At 42.0% G+C, this 16,566-nt stretch overlaps 1 protein-coding gene across 1 annotated transcript in view; it reads left to right on the forward strand.

The window, feature by feature from the left end:
• shank3b (SH3 and multiple ankyrin repeat domains 3b) overlaps nucleotides 1-16,566 on the forward strand; it is a 133,412-nt gene that overhangs the window by 25,856 nt on the left and 90,990 nt on the right. Inside the window, 3 exon segments of the mRNA XM_034296770.1 lie at nucleotides 896-1,099; nucleotides 7,845-7,916; nucleotides 15,615-15,723. Coding sequence (XP_034152661.1) covers nucleotides 896-1,099; nucleotides 7,845-7,916; nucleotides 15,615-15,723 — 385 coding nt within the window.

Consider the following 16,566-nt stretch of genomic DNA (forward strand, 5'->3'; position numbering starts at 1 on the left):
TTGTGTATAAACAGGAATGTGCAGGACCGTTTATAAACAGGAATATATAGGTCTGTAAATAAACAGGAATGTGCAGGTCCTGTCTGAACTGGAGTATTTCACAATCTCACCAATAGTTTGCATGTAGCTAAATAAAAAAATTTGAAATCAATTTCTTGGATGTGAAATACAATTTTATTACAAAATGAATTAATTAAAAATGCAGAGGTTGAAAGAATTGTCTGTAGCTCTCCAAGACAATGAGAATGTATTTGTAAAACATATATATTTTTGTAAATGTTATTATATTAAATTGTATTATTTGGTGGAAAAGCACTGCAGTGTTTTCCAACTAATCTACCATCCAGTCCTGTTGTTCAGGTCATTGAGTTCTGGTCAGGCTGACCAGATTGCTAAAGCCTGTGTCAGTAAGGTTCAGTTTTCCATTGGATGTAAACTACAGACGGGTTAGAGTTAGAGTGTTGTAGAGAGAACATGTGAAGTGATACCAGTCTGAATGGATTCCAGGGTGAAGTGATACCAGTTTGAAGGGGTACCAGTCTACAGAATGGTTTATAGAGCACAACAGCACTGGATATCCTGCACAAGGGTTAAGGTTAGAGCTACTCATTGGACCATGGAGCAGGCCTTTGCTGACCATCTGGCTTGGTACCTGCTCCTCATGTTACTCCTCTGTGGTCTCTGTAATCAGTGAAAGCTTGTAATAATGACTATTTAACGTTCACAGGCTGACAGTATGGGATGTTCAAATTCCTGGCATACATAGGGGCAAGCAGTTGGCAAGCTACTGCTCTCTGACAGAGAGTTTATGGGCAGCTTTGCTCTTTAGAGAATTATTGCAATTTGTGTGTGTGTGTGTGTGTGTGTGTGTGTGTGTGTGTGTGTGTGTGTGTAGAAGTGTTTACGGTTAGATCCCGAGGCAGCCGTGTGGAGCAGTAAGCAGCGTGTCTTGGTGACTCTGACCCAGAGTCTGACTGATGTTCTGAACTACGGCCTCTTCCAACCGGCTTTCAACGGACGAGCTGGAAAGTTCCTAGATGAAGAACGACTGCTTAAAGACTACCCTCTCCCCCCCATAACACCTATTCCCTACCTAGAGGTACCCTACACCACCCTCAACCCCCCATAACACCTATTCCCTACCTAGAGGTACCCTACACCACCCTCAACCCCCCATAACACCTATTCCCTACCTAGAGGTACCCTACACCACCCTCTCCCCCCCATAACACCTATTCCCTACCTAGAGGTACCCTACACCACCCTCAACCCCCCATAACACCTATTCCCTACCTAGAGGTACCCTACACCACCCTCCCCCCCCATAACACCTATTCCCTACCTAGAGGTACCCTACACCACCCTCCCCCCCCATAACACCTATTCCCTACCTAGAGGTACCCTACACCACCCTCTCCCCCCCATAACACCTATTCCCTACCTAGAGGTACCCTACACCACCCTCTCCCCCCCATAACACCTATTCCCTACCTAGAGGCACCCTACACCACCCTCTCCCCCCCATAACACCTATTCCCTACCTAGAGGTACCCTACACCACCCTCCCCCCCCATAACACCTATTCCCTACCTAGAGGTACCCTACACCACCCTCTCCCCCCCATAACACCTATTCCCTACCTAGAGGCACCCTACACCACCCTCTCCCCCCATAACACCTATTCCCTACCTAGAGGTACCCTACACCACCCTCTCCCCCCCATAACACCTATTCCCTACCTAGAGGTACCCTACACCACCATGGATTCAGAAATGTTTCCACATTTTGTTACAGAGCAGCCTTATACTAAATGGATTAAGTTTTCCTCATCAATCTAGACACAATAACATTAATAGAGCAAAAACAAGGTTTTAGAAAAGTTTGCAAGGTAAACACCCCCAGAAATGTCACATTTGGATGAGTATTCAGACCATTTTAAAATGACACTTGAAAAAGAAGCTCAGGTGCATTCTGTTTCCATTGATAATTCATGATTGAAATCCACCTGTGATAAATGTAATTTATCACAGATGGATTCTGAAGGGATACCAGTGTGAAGGGATACCAGTGTGAAGGGATACCAGTGTGGAAGGATACCGGTCTGAAGGGTTCCCAGTCTAAATGGATCCCTGTCTGAAGGGATACCAGTGTGAAAGGATACCAGTCTAAAGGGATACCAGTGTGAAGTCATTCCAGTGTGGAAGGATACCGGTCTGAAGGGTTCCCAGTCTAAATGGATCCCTGTCTGAAGGGATACCAGTGTGAAGGGATACCAGTGTGAAGGGATACCAGTGTGGAAGGATACCAGGCTGAAGGGATACCAGGCATTTCAAAACCTTCTCTCTAAAAATCTATAAATGTTCATACTATCAAATTATCAGAATACAATACATGCTTGCTAAGGTTAGTGTTAGGTTTAGAATAGGTTAATAAAATTAGTTTATTATATTAATAATAATATCACGTCTCTCATTAATTTCCATTCTTAATAATATTTTATATTAGTGTACTGCTGCTTTCATTGAAAACTCACAAATAACTTTGATATCCATTCACCATGACCCATCATGTCTCATTACACAACAATCTGATAAATACAAACACATGCATGTTTTATTACTTCGACATACTTAATTTGTGTAAAAGTCTACAAATGTTGAATTACCAAGAATCCTCTGAAAAACGGACCACAAAGCATGTTACTGGGAGTAAAATGAATTTAACAAATCATATTGCATCCTTTTTATAAGCACGTGTTGATTGTTTTTATTTTTGGGTAAATTTTACTACAACAATGATTTTTGCCGGACCGTGTAAGCGGAGCTAGCTAAGAAGAGCGAATGTCTCTTACGGAGTGAGTGAGTGACTGACTGGGTGCCCCTTGTTAAATAGCGTAGTGGTTAGAGAAGCAGACTTGTGAACTATAGGTCCCATGTTCGTATCTCCTCGCAGGCTAAGCAAAGTACGCATTGTGAATTATTCTGTATTGATGAAAACTTTGCTGGCTGAAACTGTATGCGGTTATATTGCGACTGTTTCTGGCATGAAATAGTTAATCTTCAGTCTCGCTAGCAATTGCTCAATTCTTATGATTATTCCTAGAAAGTTAGTAGATACTAGTAAGCCTATTACTGGCTAATAAGCTGATAAAACCCCCAAGGGCAAAAGCAATACAGTTCATAGACGCTATTTGTGGTGGAGGAAAACTTAATAAGAAACGTTAGTCAGTTTAACACAATCCTCAATGGAGTCTAGCGACTGCTGAAACGTGTAATGTCGTGGCATAGTGCTTAAAGATAAAGTTCAATCTATTGAGAGCAACAACATTTATTAATTATTTCTGGTAGATTCCATGATTCTCTTTTCTTTTCACTTGATGAAAAAGTTAGTTATCATCGCCTTTATTGATAGTTATTGTATAAATGTAATTCATGAATGAAAGAAAAATCTATGTTGTTATGCCATGAAAGAAAAAAATACGTTCTTATGCCATGAAATGAAATAGCTTTGGCAGACTTGCTAGTAATTGCTCAATTCTTATGACTATTCCAGTAAGTTAGTAGATACTGGTAAAGCTTATTACTGGCTAATACATTGTTAAAACGGCCAGTTGCAAACACATTAGATAGCCGCTATTTGTTGGGGAGGTAAACTCAGTATGAAACGTTAGTCAGTTTAACTGTATCAATGTCATTCATGAATGGCCAATTAACTATTAAAATGGCCTGTGGCAAAAGAGGATTTGTTCAGGATAGAGACAAGAGGCTATACTGACACTCAGCAAGCGTACAGCTCCGTGGTGTCATGGTTAACGACACAGCCTTTGACGTGGGCGACCTGGGTTTGAAACTTGAGGTAGGAAAATGTTCTATTGTGGGCTGGCTTGTTTTTTTCAGTGTAGAGGTACCCAAATCCGATCACCCCATTTACCTGAGGTACCCAAACCCGGTCACCCCATTTACCTGAGGTACCCCTAACCCCATCACCCCATTTAACTGAGGTACCCCTAATCCATACCATACCATCTTCTTCCGCTTATCCGGGGCCGGGTCGCGGGGACAGCAGTCTAAGCAGGGATGCCCAGACTTCCCTCTCCCCAGACACTTCCTCTAGCTCTTCTGGGGGGACACCGAGGCGTTCCCAGGCCAGCCGGGAGACATAGTCCCTCCAGCGTGTCCTAGGTCTTCCCCGGGGTCTCCTCCCGGTGGGACGGGACCGGAACACCTTCCCAGGAAGGCGTTCCGGAGGCATCCGAAAAAGATGCCCAAGCCACCTCAGCTGACCCCTCTCGATGTGGAGGAGCAGCGGCTCTACTCTGAGCTCCTCCCGGGTGACCGAGCTTCTCACCCTATCTCTAAGGGATCACCAAGCCACCCTGCGGAGAAAGCTCATTTCGGCCGCCTGTATCCGGGATCTTGTCCTTTCAGTCATGACCCAAAGCTCATGACCATAGGTGAGAGTAGGAACGTAGATTGACTGGTAAATCGAGAGCTTCGCCTTGCGGCTCAGCTCTTTCTTCACCACGACAGACCGATACATCGACCGCATTACTGCAGAAGCTGCACCGATCCGTCTGTCAATCTCCCGTTCCATCCTTCCCTCACTCGTGAACAAGACCCCTAGATACTTAAACTCCTCCACTTGAGGCAGGCACTCTCCACCAACCTGAAGTGGGCAAGCCACCCTTTTCCGACTGAGGACCATACCCCTAATCCCATCCACCAAAATGTACACTTAACCCCACGTACTTAGAGGTACCCCAACCCCCATCACCCCATCTACCCAGTGGGGAACCATCAGGGCTCTCTATGCCCTCAGAGAGATATTTTTATATATTATAATTTGCAATTCTGTTCCTATTGAATTTCTTCAGTTTGTGTTGGAAAAAGAAGGGTAAAAATCCACGAGAAAAAAATATCAGAATTTTTCTTTGGTAGTATCTTGGTAGAAATTATCTAGCTGTGCTCAATGCTCATTGGCTAGGCCCTCATGCTTTGAATAAAAAGCGCCAGACAACATTATTGACATCAATTAGACCAGCATTTTGGAATGACAGTAGAATCAACCAATCACAAATTGTCTTGTAATAGGTGGGACAATTGTATGATGCCTCAAGGCCCTCTAGAGAGCCTAAGTATAGTGGGGCAAAAAAGTATTTAGTCAGTCACCAATTGTGCAAGTTCTCCCACTTAAAAAGATGAGAGAGGCCTGTAATTTTCATCATTGGTACACTTCAACTATGAGAGACAAAATGAGGAACATAATTCCAGAATATCACATTGTAGGATTTGTTATGAATTTATTGGTAAATTATGGTGGAAAATAAGTATTTGGTCAATAACAAAAGTTAATGTCAATACTTTGTTATATACCCTTTGTTGGCAATGACAGAGGTCAAACGTTTTCTGTAAGTCTTCACAAAGTTTTCACACACTGTTGCTGGTATTTTGGCCCATTCCTCCATGCAGATCTCCTCTAGAGCAGTGATGTTTTGGGGCTGTCACTGGGCAACACAGACTTTCAACTCCCTCCAAAGATTTTCTATGGGGTTGAGATCTGGTGACTGGCTAGTCCACTCCAGGACCTTGAAATGCTTCTTACGAAGCCACTCCTTCATTGCCCGAGCAGTGTGTTTGGGATCATTGTCATGCTGAAAAACCCAGCCACATTTCATCTTCAATTCCCTTGCTGATGAAAGAAGGTTTTCACTCAAAATCTCACGATACATGGCCCCATTCATTCTTTCCTTTACACAGATCAGTTGTCCTGGTCTATTTGCAGAAAAACTGCCCCAAAGCAAGATGTTTCCACCCCCATGCTTCACAGTAGGTATGGTGTTCTTTGGATGCAACTCAGCATTTTTTCTCCTCCAAACACGACGAGTTGAGTTTTTACCAAAAAGTTATATTTTGGTTTCATCTGACCATATGACATTCTCCCAATCCTCTTCTGGACCATCCAAATGCTCTCTAGCAAACCTCAGACGGGCCTGGACATGTACTGGCTTAAGCAGGGGGACACGCCTGGCACTGCAGGATTTGGGTCCCTGGTGGCGTAGTGTGTTACTGATGGTAGCCTTTGTTACTTTGGTCCCAGCTCTCTGCAGGTCATTCACTAGGTCCCCCTGTGTGGTTCTGGGATTCTTGCTCACCGTTCTTGTGATCATTTTGACCCCACGGGTGAGATATTGCGTGGAGCCCCGGATTGAGGGGGATTATCAGTGGTCTTGTATGTCTTCCATTTTCTTATAATTGCTCCCACAGTTGATTTCTTCACACCAAGCTGCTTACCTATTGCAGATTCAGTCTTCCCAGCCTGGTGCAGGTCTACAATTTTGTTTCTGGTATCCTTTGACAGCTCTTTGGTCTTGGCCATAGTGGAGTTTGGAGTGTGACTGTTTGAGGTTGTGCACAGGTGTCTTTTAAACTGATAACAAGTTCAAACAGGTGCCATTAATACAGGTAATGAGTGGAGGACAGAGGGGCCTCTTAAAGAAGAAGTTACAGGTCTGTGAGAGCCAGAAATCTTGCTTGTTTGTAGGTGACCAAATACTTATTTTACCGAGGAATTTACCAATGAATTCATTAAAAATCCTACAATGTGATTTTCTGGATTTTATTTCCTCATTTTGTCTCTCATAGTTGAAAATTACAGGCCACTCTCATCTTTTTAAGTGGGAGAACTTGCACAATTGGTGGCTGACTAAATACTTTTTTGTCCCACTGTATTTGTCACTAATTCAGAGCCAATAGCGAGCCTTATCTTGTTTTGTCATGCTTGAGCCCAGCTAGCTGGCTAACGTTTTGCAGTGATTGTAGGTGACAATGGCGATGGCCCAGCTGTCAGGCCTGGCTTTGGTCTTAAGCGAAAAAGAACATATTTCGGAATTTAAAATCAAAAGACAAGGTACATGAACATGTCATTATCCATTTCATAAAGGACAGGAGAATGGAGTTTGTTTTTAAATGATAATCATAATGTTGTTTTTAAATCATAATCATAAAGTACTGGGTACATGACATTTCTTGACATTTCGTGGTGCATGTATTTATTATTGCATGCTGGACATGGAATACAGCGCAACTTTTTCTCTCTGATAGGGTATACTGCCTGTGGTTTGAAACAATGTGAGTAGTTGTGTGGTTTAATTTATTCTGCCAATATTTGAGTGACTGTTATGGCAAATGTTTCTTTGAAACCACACAACCATATTTTCTTCTAACGTGGTTCCTGCAATTGATATTTGCACCCGAGGTGTGGCTTAGGACCATTTGACTCCGTCATCAAAGAATTGCTTCTCCTATGTAGGTCTGCAAAAGAATGGTCTCAAGTCATGCTCTGAATACACATCTATGTATGACGTCAGATCTTTTTCCGCTACTAAAAGCCTTGCTCAAATAGTCACGGTTCCCCACTGCATCAACCAAGTGCTCCCCCTAACCCCATCACCCCATCTACCAAGTGCTCCCCCTAACCCCATCACCCCATCTACCAAGTGCTCCCCCTAACCCTATCACCCCATCTACAAAGTGGTACCCCTAAACTTATTTACCTAAAGGTACCCTTAACCCCATCACGCCCCATCTACCTAGAGGTACACCAACCCCCAAAACAACCTCTACCTAAGGTACCCCTAACCCCATCTACCTGAGGTACCCCTAACCCCATCTACCTAAAGGTCACGACTCTCAGCACCCCCATACTCTACCACCACTCAGCAAACATACACATCACTATGCCCCATACATACACATCACTATGCCCCATACACACACCCCACTTCATTTTGAATCTATAATTACATTGGTACTCATTGGACTTTCTCTGTTTGCATCTCTTTGCAGTTTCGCTATAAGAGGCGTGTTTACACTCAAAGCTACGTGGATGACAAACAGCTAGCAAAGCTCCATACCAAGGTAAGACCACACACATACACACCTCTGCACATACACTTACTAACCTCGAGTTTGGTAAGAGATATTTTCATATTTTTTTCTGATTCACGTAGCTGAAAGGTACATTAAGATAAAGCATGTTCGGGGTTGAGATAGGGTTTCTGATTTCACTAGCAAATGGGAAAGAGTTTAGCCAATAAAATTCCCTGAACATTTTGCACTCAGTAGGTAAAGTGGTGGATGTTGTGGTCCTCAATATGAACATACTTTTCTTTTCCAAACAGATGTTAAATGTGCAAAAAGAATCAATCTTTTTTAGATCACTGATAATGAACATATATGACCAGCAATTAGAATTATTTTTGGTGCCTCACTTCCTCATGTCATGCTACGGTAATCCACTAAGCTAACATACACACACAGCTCGTAATGAAAGCGTGACCTGCAATGATACATTTACAAGCCACCAGACCGAAAGGAAGGCTTGAGGACGTGTTTGCCCAAAATGTCACTTTTACGTTCATGTGGCCACCACAAATTGTATAGAAGTGTGTTCGTTTGGCAGCATGTTCGGTGGAGTTTGAGGCCTTGAACACAGCTTGTGAAGCGAGCTGTAGTAGACCAGTTATGTTCAATTTATCTCTTATCCTGTTCAGAGTAATGGAGATCCGGTTATTAAATGTTTCTATATTTAAGTATAATCCACAATTTTTTACTACCTGTTACTACCATTATCACTTTCTAATGGTGTAGTAGTTAATGAATTTATCTTTAGGTCTATATCTGATGGGTTCATGACTGTAATGTTGTATAATTTTTTCGTGTAGTGCACATCCATGTATATTAAAGGGTTGTGTAATACCATTATTCTCTTAAATATATTTTGTCATTCATGGTATGACAGTGAGTATATACTTAGTTGAATGACAGCCAAATAAATGCGTAAAAAAATACAGAGTTAATATATGGAGTCGATAAACAAAAAGTGGAAAGTCAGAGGGTGGAATTGAACCTTAAAGACAGAACGTTCCCAAGAGTCCACAGAGTCTGCTGGTGGAAATATTATTCTGTATAGGCTCCAAATTCAGCGTTAATCCTAGCCATTCATTTTTTGCTGAAATACAATGTGGGCAACAGAACCTTTATTACCGGAACAAACTGGAATCCCAAAAAAGCCTGAGCGAATTGCAATACTGACTTTTTAACGTGATTTTCAACTCCAAAAAATGTGAATGAGATGTGGTTCATGCAAGGCAACTAGCACGCATTGTACGTCCGTAATAGTTTTTCTTGCAGGTGCTGTAGGTTTTTGGAGATTACTTAAATACCTGGACACAAAAAAAAAAATGCTTGATGGATTTTCAATGTTAGTTTGAGTTAACACCGTAACAGTTACTGAAGACAAATGCTTCAAGCTAACGAGTGGCACCAATATACTGTCCTATACACAATAGGGTGGTTATTCTATGTAGGCTATGATCTCTATTTTTAAATGAGTTTATCTGTGAGTGTTTTAAGTGAGTGTTCTAGAGAACACTAGAATGAGCATGTTTATATTTACAATAATACCCAACGCAGCATAATACACGAAGAGCTTAAACATAAACAGATTACTGTTATCAAATTGAGTAAAAATAAATTATGCACTATCTATCATGTTTGTGTATAATAAACTATAATATCTGTAGTAACTCATTTAGAGTCTACAGACTATGAGCACATCTGAGTTGTCCATGGAGACTCTTTAAATAGGTTAATATATTATAAAAACACATGACACTTTGAAATTCATAAACATCCTGATTATTTTCAGAATAACTAAGGCCTCAACTAAGTAAAGATGCCATTAATAGTTCACTAGTGACAATCACATAATTAATAGTATTGTGTATAGAGTATTTTTGGGATAATCACTGCTGTCTGGCTATTTAAAGTGTGAAATCCCTACTGCAATACCTTTGCTCAAAGCTAACATAAACATGTAACTACCTACATAACTTTATTTATAAACAACATGTAACTAAAGTACTATAGGTAGCTACAATAGCTAGCTACTGTGTATAGCTACAGTAGCAAACTTGAAACAATGGCCAGTTTTACATGTGACCTGACACAGTACTTTACCTTGAAAACAAACAGTGCTACTAAGTAGCTAGTGATTTCCACAGAAATTTGTATGTATTTGAAGACTTTATATATACTGAAAATGAAATGACGATACAGAAATGACGAAAAGTATGAGTTTGAGCTAGGCAAATTTTAGCCAGCCAAGTTTTAGCCAGCCGAGTTTTAGCCAGCAGAGTTTTAGCCAGCAGAGTTTTAGCCAGCAGAGTCTGCGGGACTACAGCTGGACGGTTCTCCGGTGATTGGTTATAGGTGAGAGTAATAATTACGCGGTCGATATTGTTACTGCTCCCAAGCCTGAATCGTGCAGTTAGGCTGCCCGCTAAAATAATCGCTTGTAAAGACTGCATTTCCATTTGAAATGAATGGGAGCTAGGTGCGTGGCTTTCGTAGCTGTATCCACGCCCTGAATGAGAACGTTGAATTTGATCGCAACCGGGATGTGACCAGTTCCAACGCATCATCTTTTCTAAATAAAAGAATTACACAAAAACATTTTTTTTGAGGGGAACAATTTAACCTGTTTCCAATATTGAGGGGAACATGTCTCCCTGGCTCATATGCTCTTGGATGTAGACACACATTTTCAAAGTTTTTTACTTTATTTGTTTTGCATTGCCTAACTGTACCCCTAGCTGTAAGCCTAAATCCATGTGCTTAAAAGGTGAAAGGAAATAGGATGTCAATACAACATGTATATTTTAATGGATAAAGGAGCTAGAATATCCATGCATGTCCATGTACGTTTAACGTTTAATAATAAAAACAAAAATTATAGAGACATTTTAACTTAATGTACCCCAACGTTCATTACTTTCAGCTGGTGCTCACAATGCTAACAAATTGCTGGCAAAAGACAATGAGAGGAAGAAAAGGTTATTTCTTATTTATGCGCAGAACTATCATCTACAGTGGTCCCTGCTGAGATGTTGGCTGTGTGAACGTCACAATCGGTACAAGGTTCTAATTGCTCTCGTGTCTGAGCACAAACTGACCCATTAACTTTGATTTCAAGACACCTTGCATTAAGCTTTTTGGTCAATCTTTGTCCACATATAACTTTTGATGAGGATGATTTTAATAAAATCCTCTTCTAACAACCTAAAATCCTGTTTTTCCATCCTTTTTATTTACAAGAACATGTTACTGCTTGACTTTAAAACCTTTCTTAAGTGAATAGTTTCAGGGTAACACTGCTTGTTTTTATTATGAAAACAGACACTCTGATAGTGGAAGGAGTGGCTGCCATCTTCTGGATCATTTTGAGATTACACAATGAACAGCATTCACACTGACTGGTTCATGTTCTTGGAAAATAGATGTAGCTTGGTCCTTACTGTTCCATTATCTACCAGATTATGAGATTAATGATGTCATACAGAGCACAGCTCTGCACTGAACTAGGCATTTTCCATTAAACATAGAGATTATTTATACACACACCGATCAGCCATAAAATTACGACCACTGACAGGTGAAGTGAATAACAGTGATAATCTCGTTATCGTGGCACCTATCAGGCTGGCCTGTGTGGTCTGATCCAACAGACAAGTTACTGTAGCTCAGATTGCTGAAAAACGTAATGCTGGTACTGATAGAAAGGTGTCAGAACACACAGTGCATCGCAGTTAGTTGTGTATGGGGCTGCGTAGCTGCAGACCAGTCAGGGTGCCCATGATGAACCCTGTCCACTGCCAAAAGTGCCTACAATGGGCATGTGAGCATCATTACTGGACCACTGAGCAATGGAAGAATGTGGCCTGGTCTGATGAATCACATTTTATCTTTTACCTAATGTGGATAGCCAGGTGCGTGTGCATCATTTTCTTGGAGAACACATTGCACCAAGATGCACTATGGGAATGAGGCAAGCCAGTGGAGGCAGTGTGATGCTTTGGGCAATGTTCTGCTGTGAAACCTTGGGTCCTGACATTAATGTGGATGTTACTTAGACACATACCACCTACCCAAGCATTGTTGCAGACCATGTGCACCCTTTCTTGAAAAGGTATTTCCTGATGTTATTGGCCCACAAAAATGGTTCAGAAATGTTTTGAGGAAAACAACGAGTTCAAGGTGTTGACTTGGCCTCCAAATTCCCCAGATCTCAATCCAATTGAGCATCTTTGGGATGTGCTGGACAAACAAGTTAGATCTATGGAGGTCTGTCCAGTTAGGAATCAGAAGCTATTGTGAATCAATGTTCCCTGTTTTGGTGCTAATTTAAGTGACAACAGGTGCACTGGAGAAGCAACAGCAAGACAACCCCCCAAAAGAGAATGGTTGTGCAGGTGATGGCCACAAACAATTGCACTCTCCTTTTCCTTCCTGAACGATTCTTCTCTTGCTTTGCATTTTGCTAGTGTCCTTGTCACTACTGGTAGCATGAGGCGGTACCTGCAGCCCATTTACACAGGCAGTCCAGCTCCTCCAGGATGGCACCTGCATATGTGCCGTTGCAAGGTTTGCTGTGTCTCCCAGTACAGTCTCAAGAACTTAGAGGAGATAACAGGAGACAGGCTGTTACACAGGGAGAGCTGGACAGGGCTGTAGAAGGGCGTCAACCCAGCAGCAGGACCGGTATCTGCTTCTTTGTGCAAGGAGGAACAGGAGGAGCACTGCCAGAGCCCTACAAAATAACCTTCAGTGGGCTACTGGTGTGCATGTTTCTGACCAAACTGTTGTCACAGCCTAGTACCTTGCAGCTCAATTGGCATTCGCCAGAGAACAGCAAAATGGGGAGTTCTGCGATTGGCACCCCGTTCTCTTCACAGATGAGATCAGGTTCACACTGTGCACATGTGACAGACGTGAAAGAGTCTGGAGATGCCGTGGGGAAGTTATGCTGCCTGCAACATCATCCAGCATGACCAGTTTGGCAGTGGGTCAGTAATGGTCTGGGGAGGCATACCCTTGGAGTGTCGCACAGACCTCTACATGCCAATGGTACCTCGACTGCTGTTAGGTACCGGGATGAAATTCTCAGACCCATCATCAGACCTTATGCTGGTGCAGTGGGCCTTGGGTTCCCCCTGGTGCAGGACAATGTCAGCCTCATGTGGCCAGATTGTGTAGGCAATTCCTGGATGATGAAGGCATTAATGCCATTGACTGGTCATGTTCCCCAGACCTGAATCCAATTGAGAACCTCTGGGACGTTATGTATCAGTGTGTTCGACGCCACCAAGTAGCACCACAGACTGTCCAGGAGCTCACTGATGCTCTGATCCAGGTCCCCCCAGGACACCATCCGCCGTCTCATCAGGAGCATGCCCAGATGTTGTTGGTAGTGCATATTGGCACAAGGGGCCATTCACATTATGAGTTGTCATGATGCATGATGAAATTCATGCAAGTTGGAAGCCTGTGATTTCAATTGTTTACTTTAATTTTCAGTGTGAGTTTGAATCCACCTCTAAGGTCAACCTCCAGTATAAACTTTCCGTCTTCTGAATGCAGCTCTCGTCCCAGATTCCCATCACCAGAATTCTGAACACCTGTTGCACCTGCCACCTGTTTCTCATTAGCGTTTATAGATATTGCCTTTTGTTCCCCGTTGTTCCTTGCAAAGTATTCTTAGTTCTACTACTTACCGCGTTTGTGTCCCAGCCTATTTTGGACCTATCCATATTGTTGGCCATTCTGCCTTCCTCTGACTACGTGTGCGAGCCTGCCCCTTTGGTACCTCTGCCCCGCTGCTTGCCGGCATGTGTAATTTGGACTCTCTCTGCCTTTGTTTCTGTCTATGTTTTTGCCTGCCCCTTGTTCTGTGCCTCTGCCTCTTTTTGGATTAAAGTTTTAGCATTCTATTCTTGGGTCTACTTTGCCTCCATATCCAGTCATTACACCAGCCCTCCATCAGCCGGTGATTTTGTCTTCCATTGACTGTTGTTACGTCATTTTGTTCTCAACGAATTACACAATGTACAGTAAAGATTTGTGATTTAAGTGTTCTCTTAATTTATTGAAGCAGTGCTTCAAAAGGAATGCTCTGCAGAATAATTCACCCCCGTGAAAGATAAGCAAAAAAGATGTATGAAAAAATGTAATTGTTGCTCATCAGTCTGTTGAGCTAACAGTTAGAAATAGCTAGCTAATGGCCTTACGCCATTGTCACAAAATATTATACATAAAAAGTTGTTTTTTGCAGACCAGCTTCTTCTGCACATTCAGAGGAAGCAACATATATAATTTAATGACAAAATGATGCTGGTCACATTGCTGGTAGACCTGCTGTTCTTCATCAGGTGCATGCGAGTGTCATTGAGCTTGAACCTGATCATGTGCAAAGTGAAACCACCACAGCCAAATAATTTCATTGAACCTGAACCACCAGACCACCTTGGTATTGTCCAACCCAATCAACCTGGAAATACCCCACCTGTCTTTATCAAGCCAAAAAATGCTCTTTTGTAAATTGATGGGTTTAAAATAGAGATTCACTGGAATAAAGTATCCAAGCCAATGCTCCATTCTGCTCAGCAGGACCACTGTCAACTCAACATCCTCTGTGAAAGTGTCTGGAAACATGCTGCAGATGCCTGCAAGGTTATTTGGGAGCAAAGACAGAGACGTAGTGACACTAGTGAATACAGAACAACTCAAAAAGTCTACATATTATATATCTGCTATTATTGATGAGGTGTGATTCCTAGTCTGCAGTCAGTTGCCTTGAAGTGGTAATCTTGAAGCCTGCGATAACATGTGGACTTTTTTGTTATTTGACTACAGTCAGCAAAGATCCAGTGTTACCTGATTTTGTCCAATATATAATGCAAAGGGTTAGGGCTAGGGTTAGGGTTAGGGCTAGATTGCTGGGGTGCCACAGCTTGTTTCAGAGAGGGAGCCAGAACCCAGTGGAAGTCATTTGTGGACTACAATAAATATATATTTCATTCCATTAGGTACAATAGCCTGGGTTCTTTTACTAAGGTTATTTTGAAACCAGAGGCAAGTATCCTTGGCCAGGCCCTATGAAGGCAGCCTTTTCAATAAGACTGAATTATGTACTGTATCAAACGCCTTCGACAGGTTAACAAATCTAAGGCTTTGACAGTACCATTTACAACCAGTATAGTTGCTGTAATAGTACTGTGCTCAGGACTAAAACCAGATTGAAATCTGTTCAAAAATTATTCTAAAATGTTTAGATTAAAAGGAAATTAACTGATTATTTACGAATGCCTCAAGTATTTTAACAAAGGACAATTTAATAGTAGTTATCAAGGACACTGGTGTCCCCACACTTTGGTAGTGGCATTAGGGATGAATCTCAAAAGTAATGTTAGATTAAATGTATTAGAGCTCCAGCCCCATTTGGAGCTGCACTAATTAATAAGCCTGGATTTATCATATCAGCCACTATTGTTTTCTTAGTGTCTATAACTGGCAATGAATCAAGGACCGCTTTTTGAGACCGAGCAAAAATCCTCAGTGGAAATATAAATATTATGTTAAGATGTTTTCAGTCCTTTTGTGTGGTCAAATATTAGCAGCTCCATAAAGCCAAGTAAAAATCTGCATTTGTGTAAATGCACTGTACTTAATAAAGAAAATTCCTATAGTTCTCTCTCTTTAAATTTTTGTCTTTTTCAGGCCAACCTGAAGAGGTTTATGGAGTATGTTCATCAGCGCAGCATTGACAAAGTATCCAGGTTCTTGGAGAAAGGCCTTGATCCTAATTTTCATGATGCAGATACAGGAGGTGAGGGGACCCAGATGCACGTGCAGCACACAGAAAACCATTAATAGTAACCAACTAGCCAGGAGGTCTTGCTTGTCTAGAGGTTTGGGATTATGTCTAGAGGTCAGTAGTTAGGGTTCAGGGTTTGGGATTATGTTTAAAGGTCAGTGGGTAGGGTTGTTTAGAGTAATGTTTAAAGGTCAGTGGGCAGGGTTGTTTAGAGTAATGTTTAAAGGTCAGTGGGCAGGGTTGTTTAGAGTAATGTCTAGAGGTCAGTGGGTAGGGTTGTTTAGAGTAATGTTTAAAGGTCAGTGGGTAGGGTTGTTTAGAGTAATGTTTAAAGGTCAGTAGGTAGGGTTGTTTAGAGTAATGTCTAGAGGTCAGTGGGTAGGGTTGTTTAGAGTAATGTTTAAAGGTCAGTGGGCAGGGTTGTTTAGAGTAATGTTTAAAGGTCAGTGGGCAGGGTTGTTTAGAGTAATGTCTAGAGGTCAGTGGGTAGGGTTGTTTAGAGTAATGTCTAGAGGTCAGTGGTTAAGATCCACACACACATATCCGTAGGAAACCATACACCCCCCCCCCCCATCAACCACTATCGGCACCCCACACAATGACACTCAACGTGATCAGCCACTATCAATACACCAACACAGAATGACACACTAAACCACACACAACTATACATAACGCGATCAGCCACTATCAATACCCGCTAATCAAAACATAGACCCACACACAACAATACACGAACGCATAACTACACACTAAACAACACAAAACCACTGTCGGCACCACCGCTCAAAATGTCTTCCCACACACAGCTACACACAACCAATTTACACTAAACTACACACAGTTACACACAAC

This window comes from Esox lucius, chromosome 14, assembly GCF_011004845.1.
Source record: "Esox lucius isolate fEsoLuc1 chromosome 14, fEsoLuc1.pri, whole genome shotgun sequence".
Lineage (NCBI taxonomy): Eukaryota > Metazoa > Chordata > Actinopteri > Esociformes > Esocidae > Esox > Esox lucius.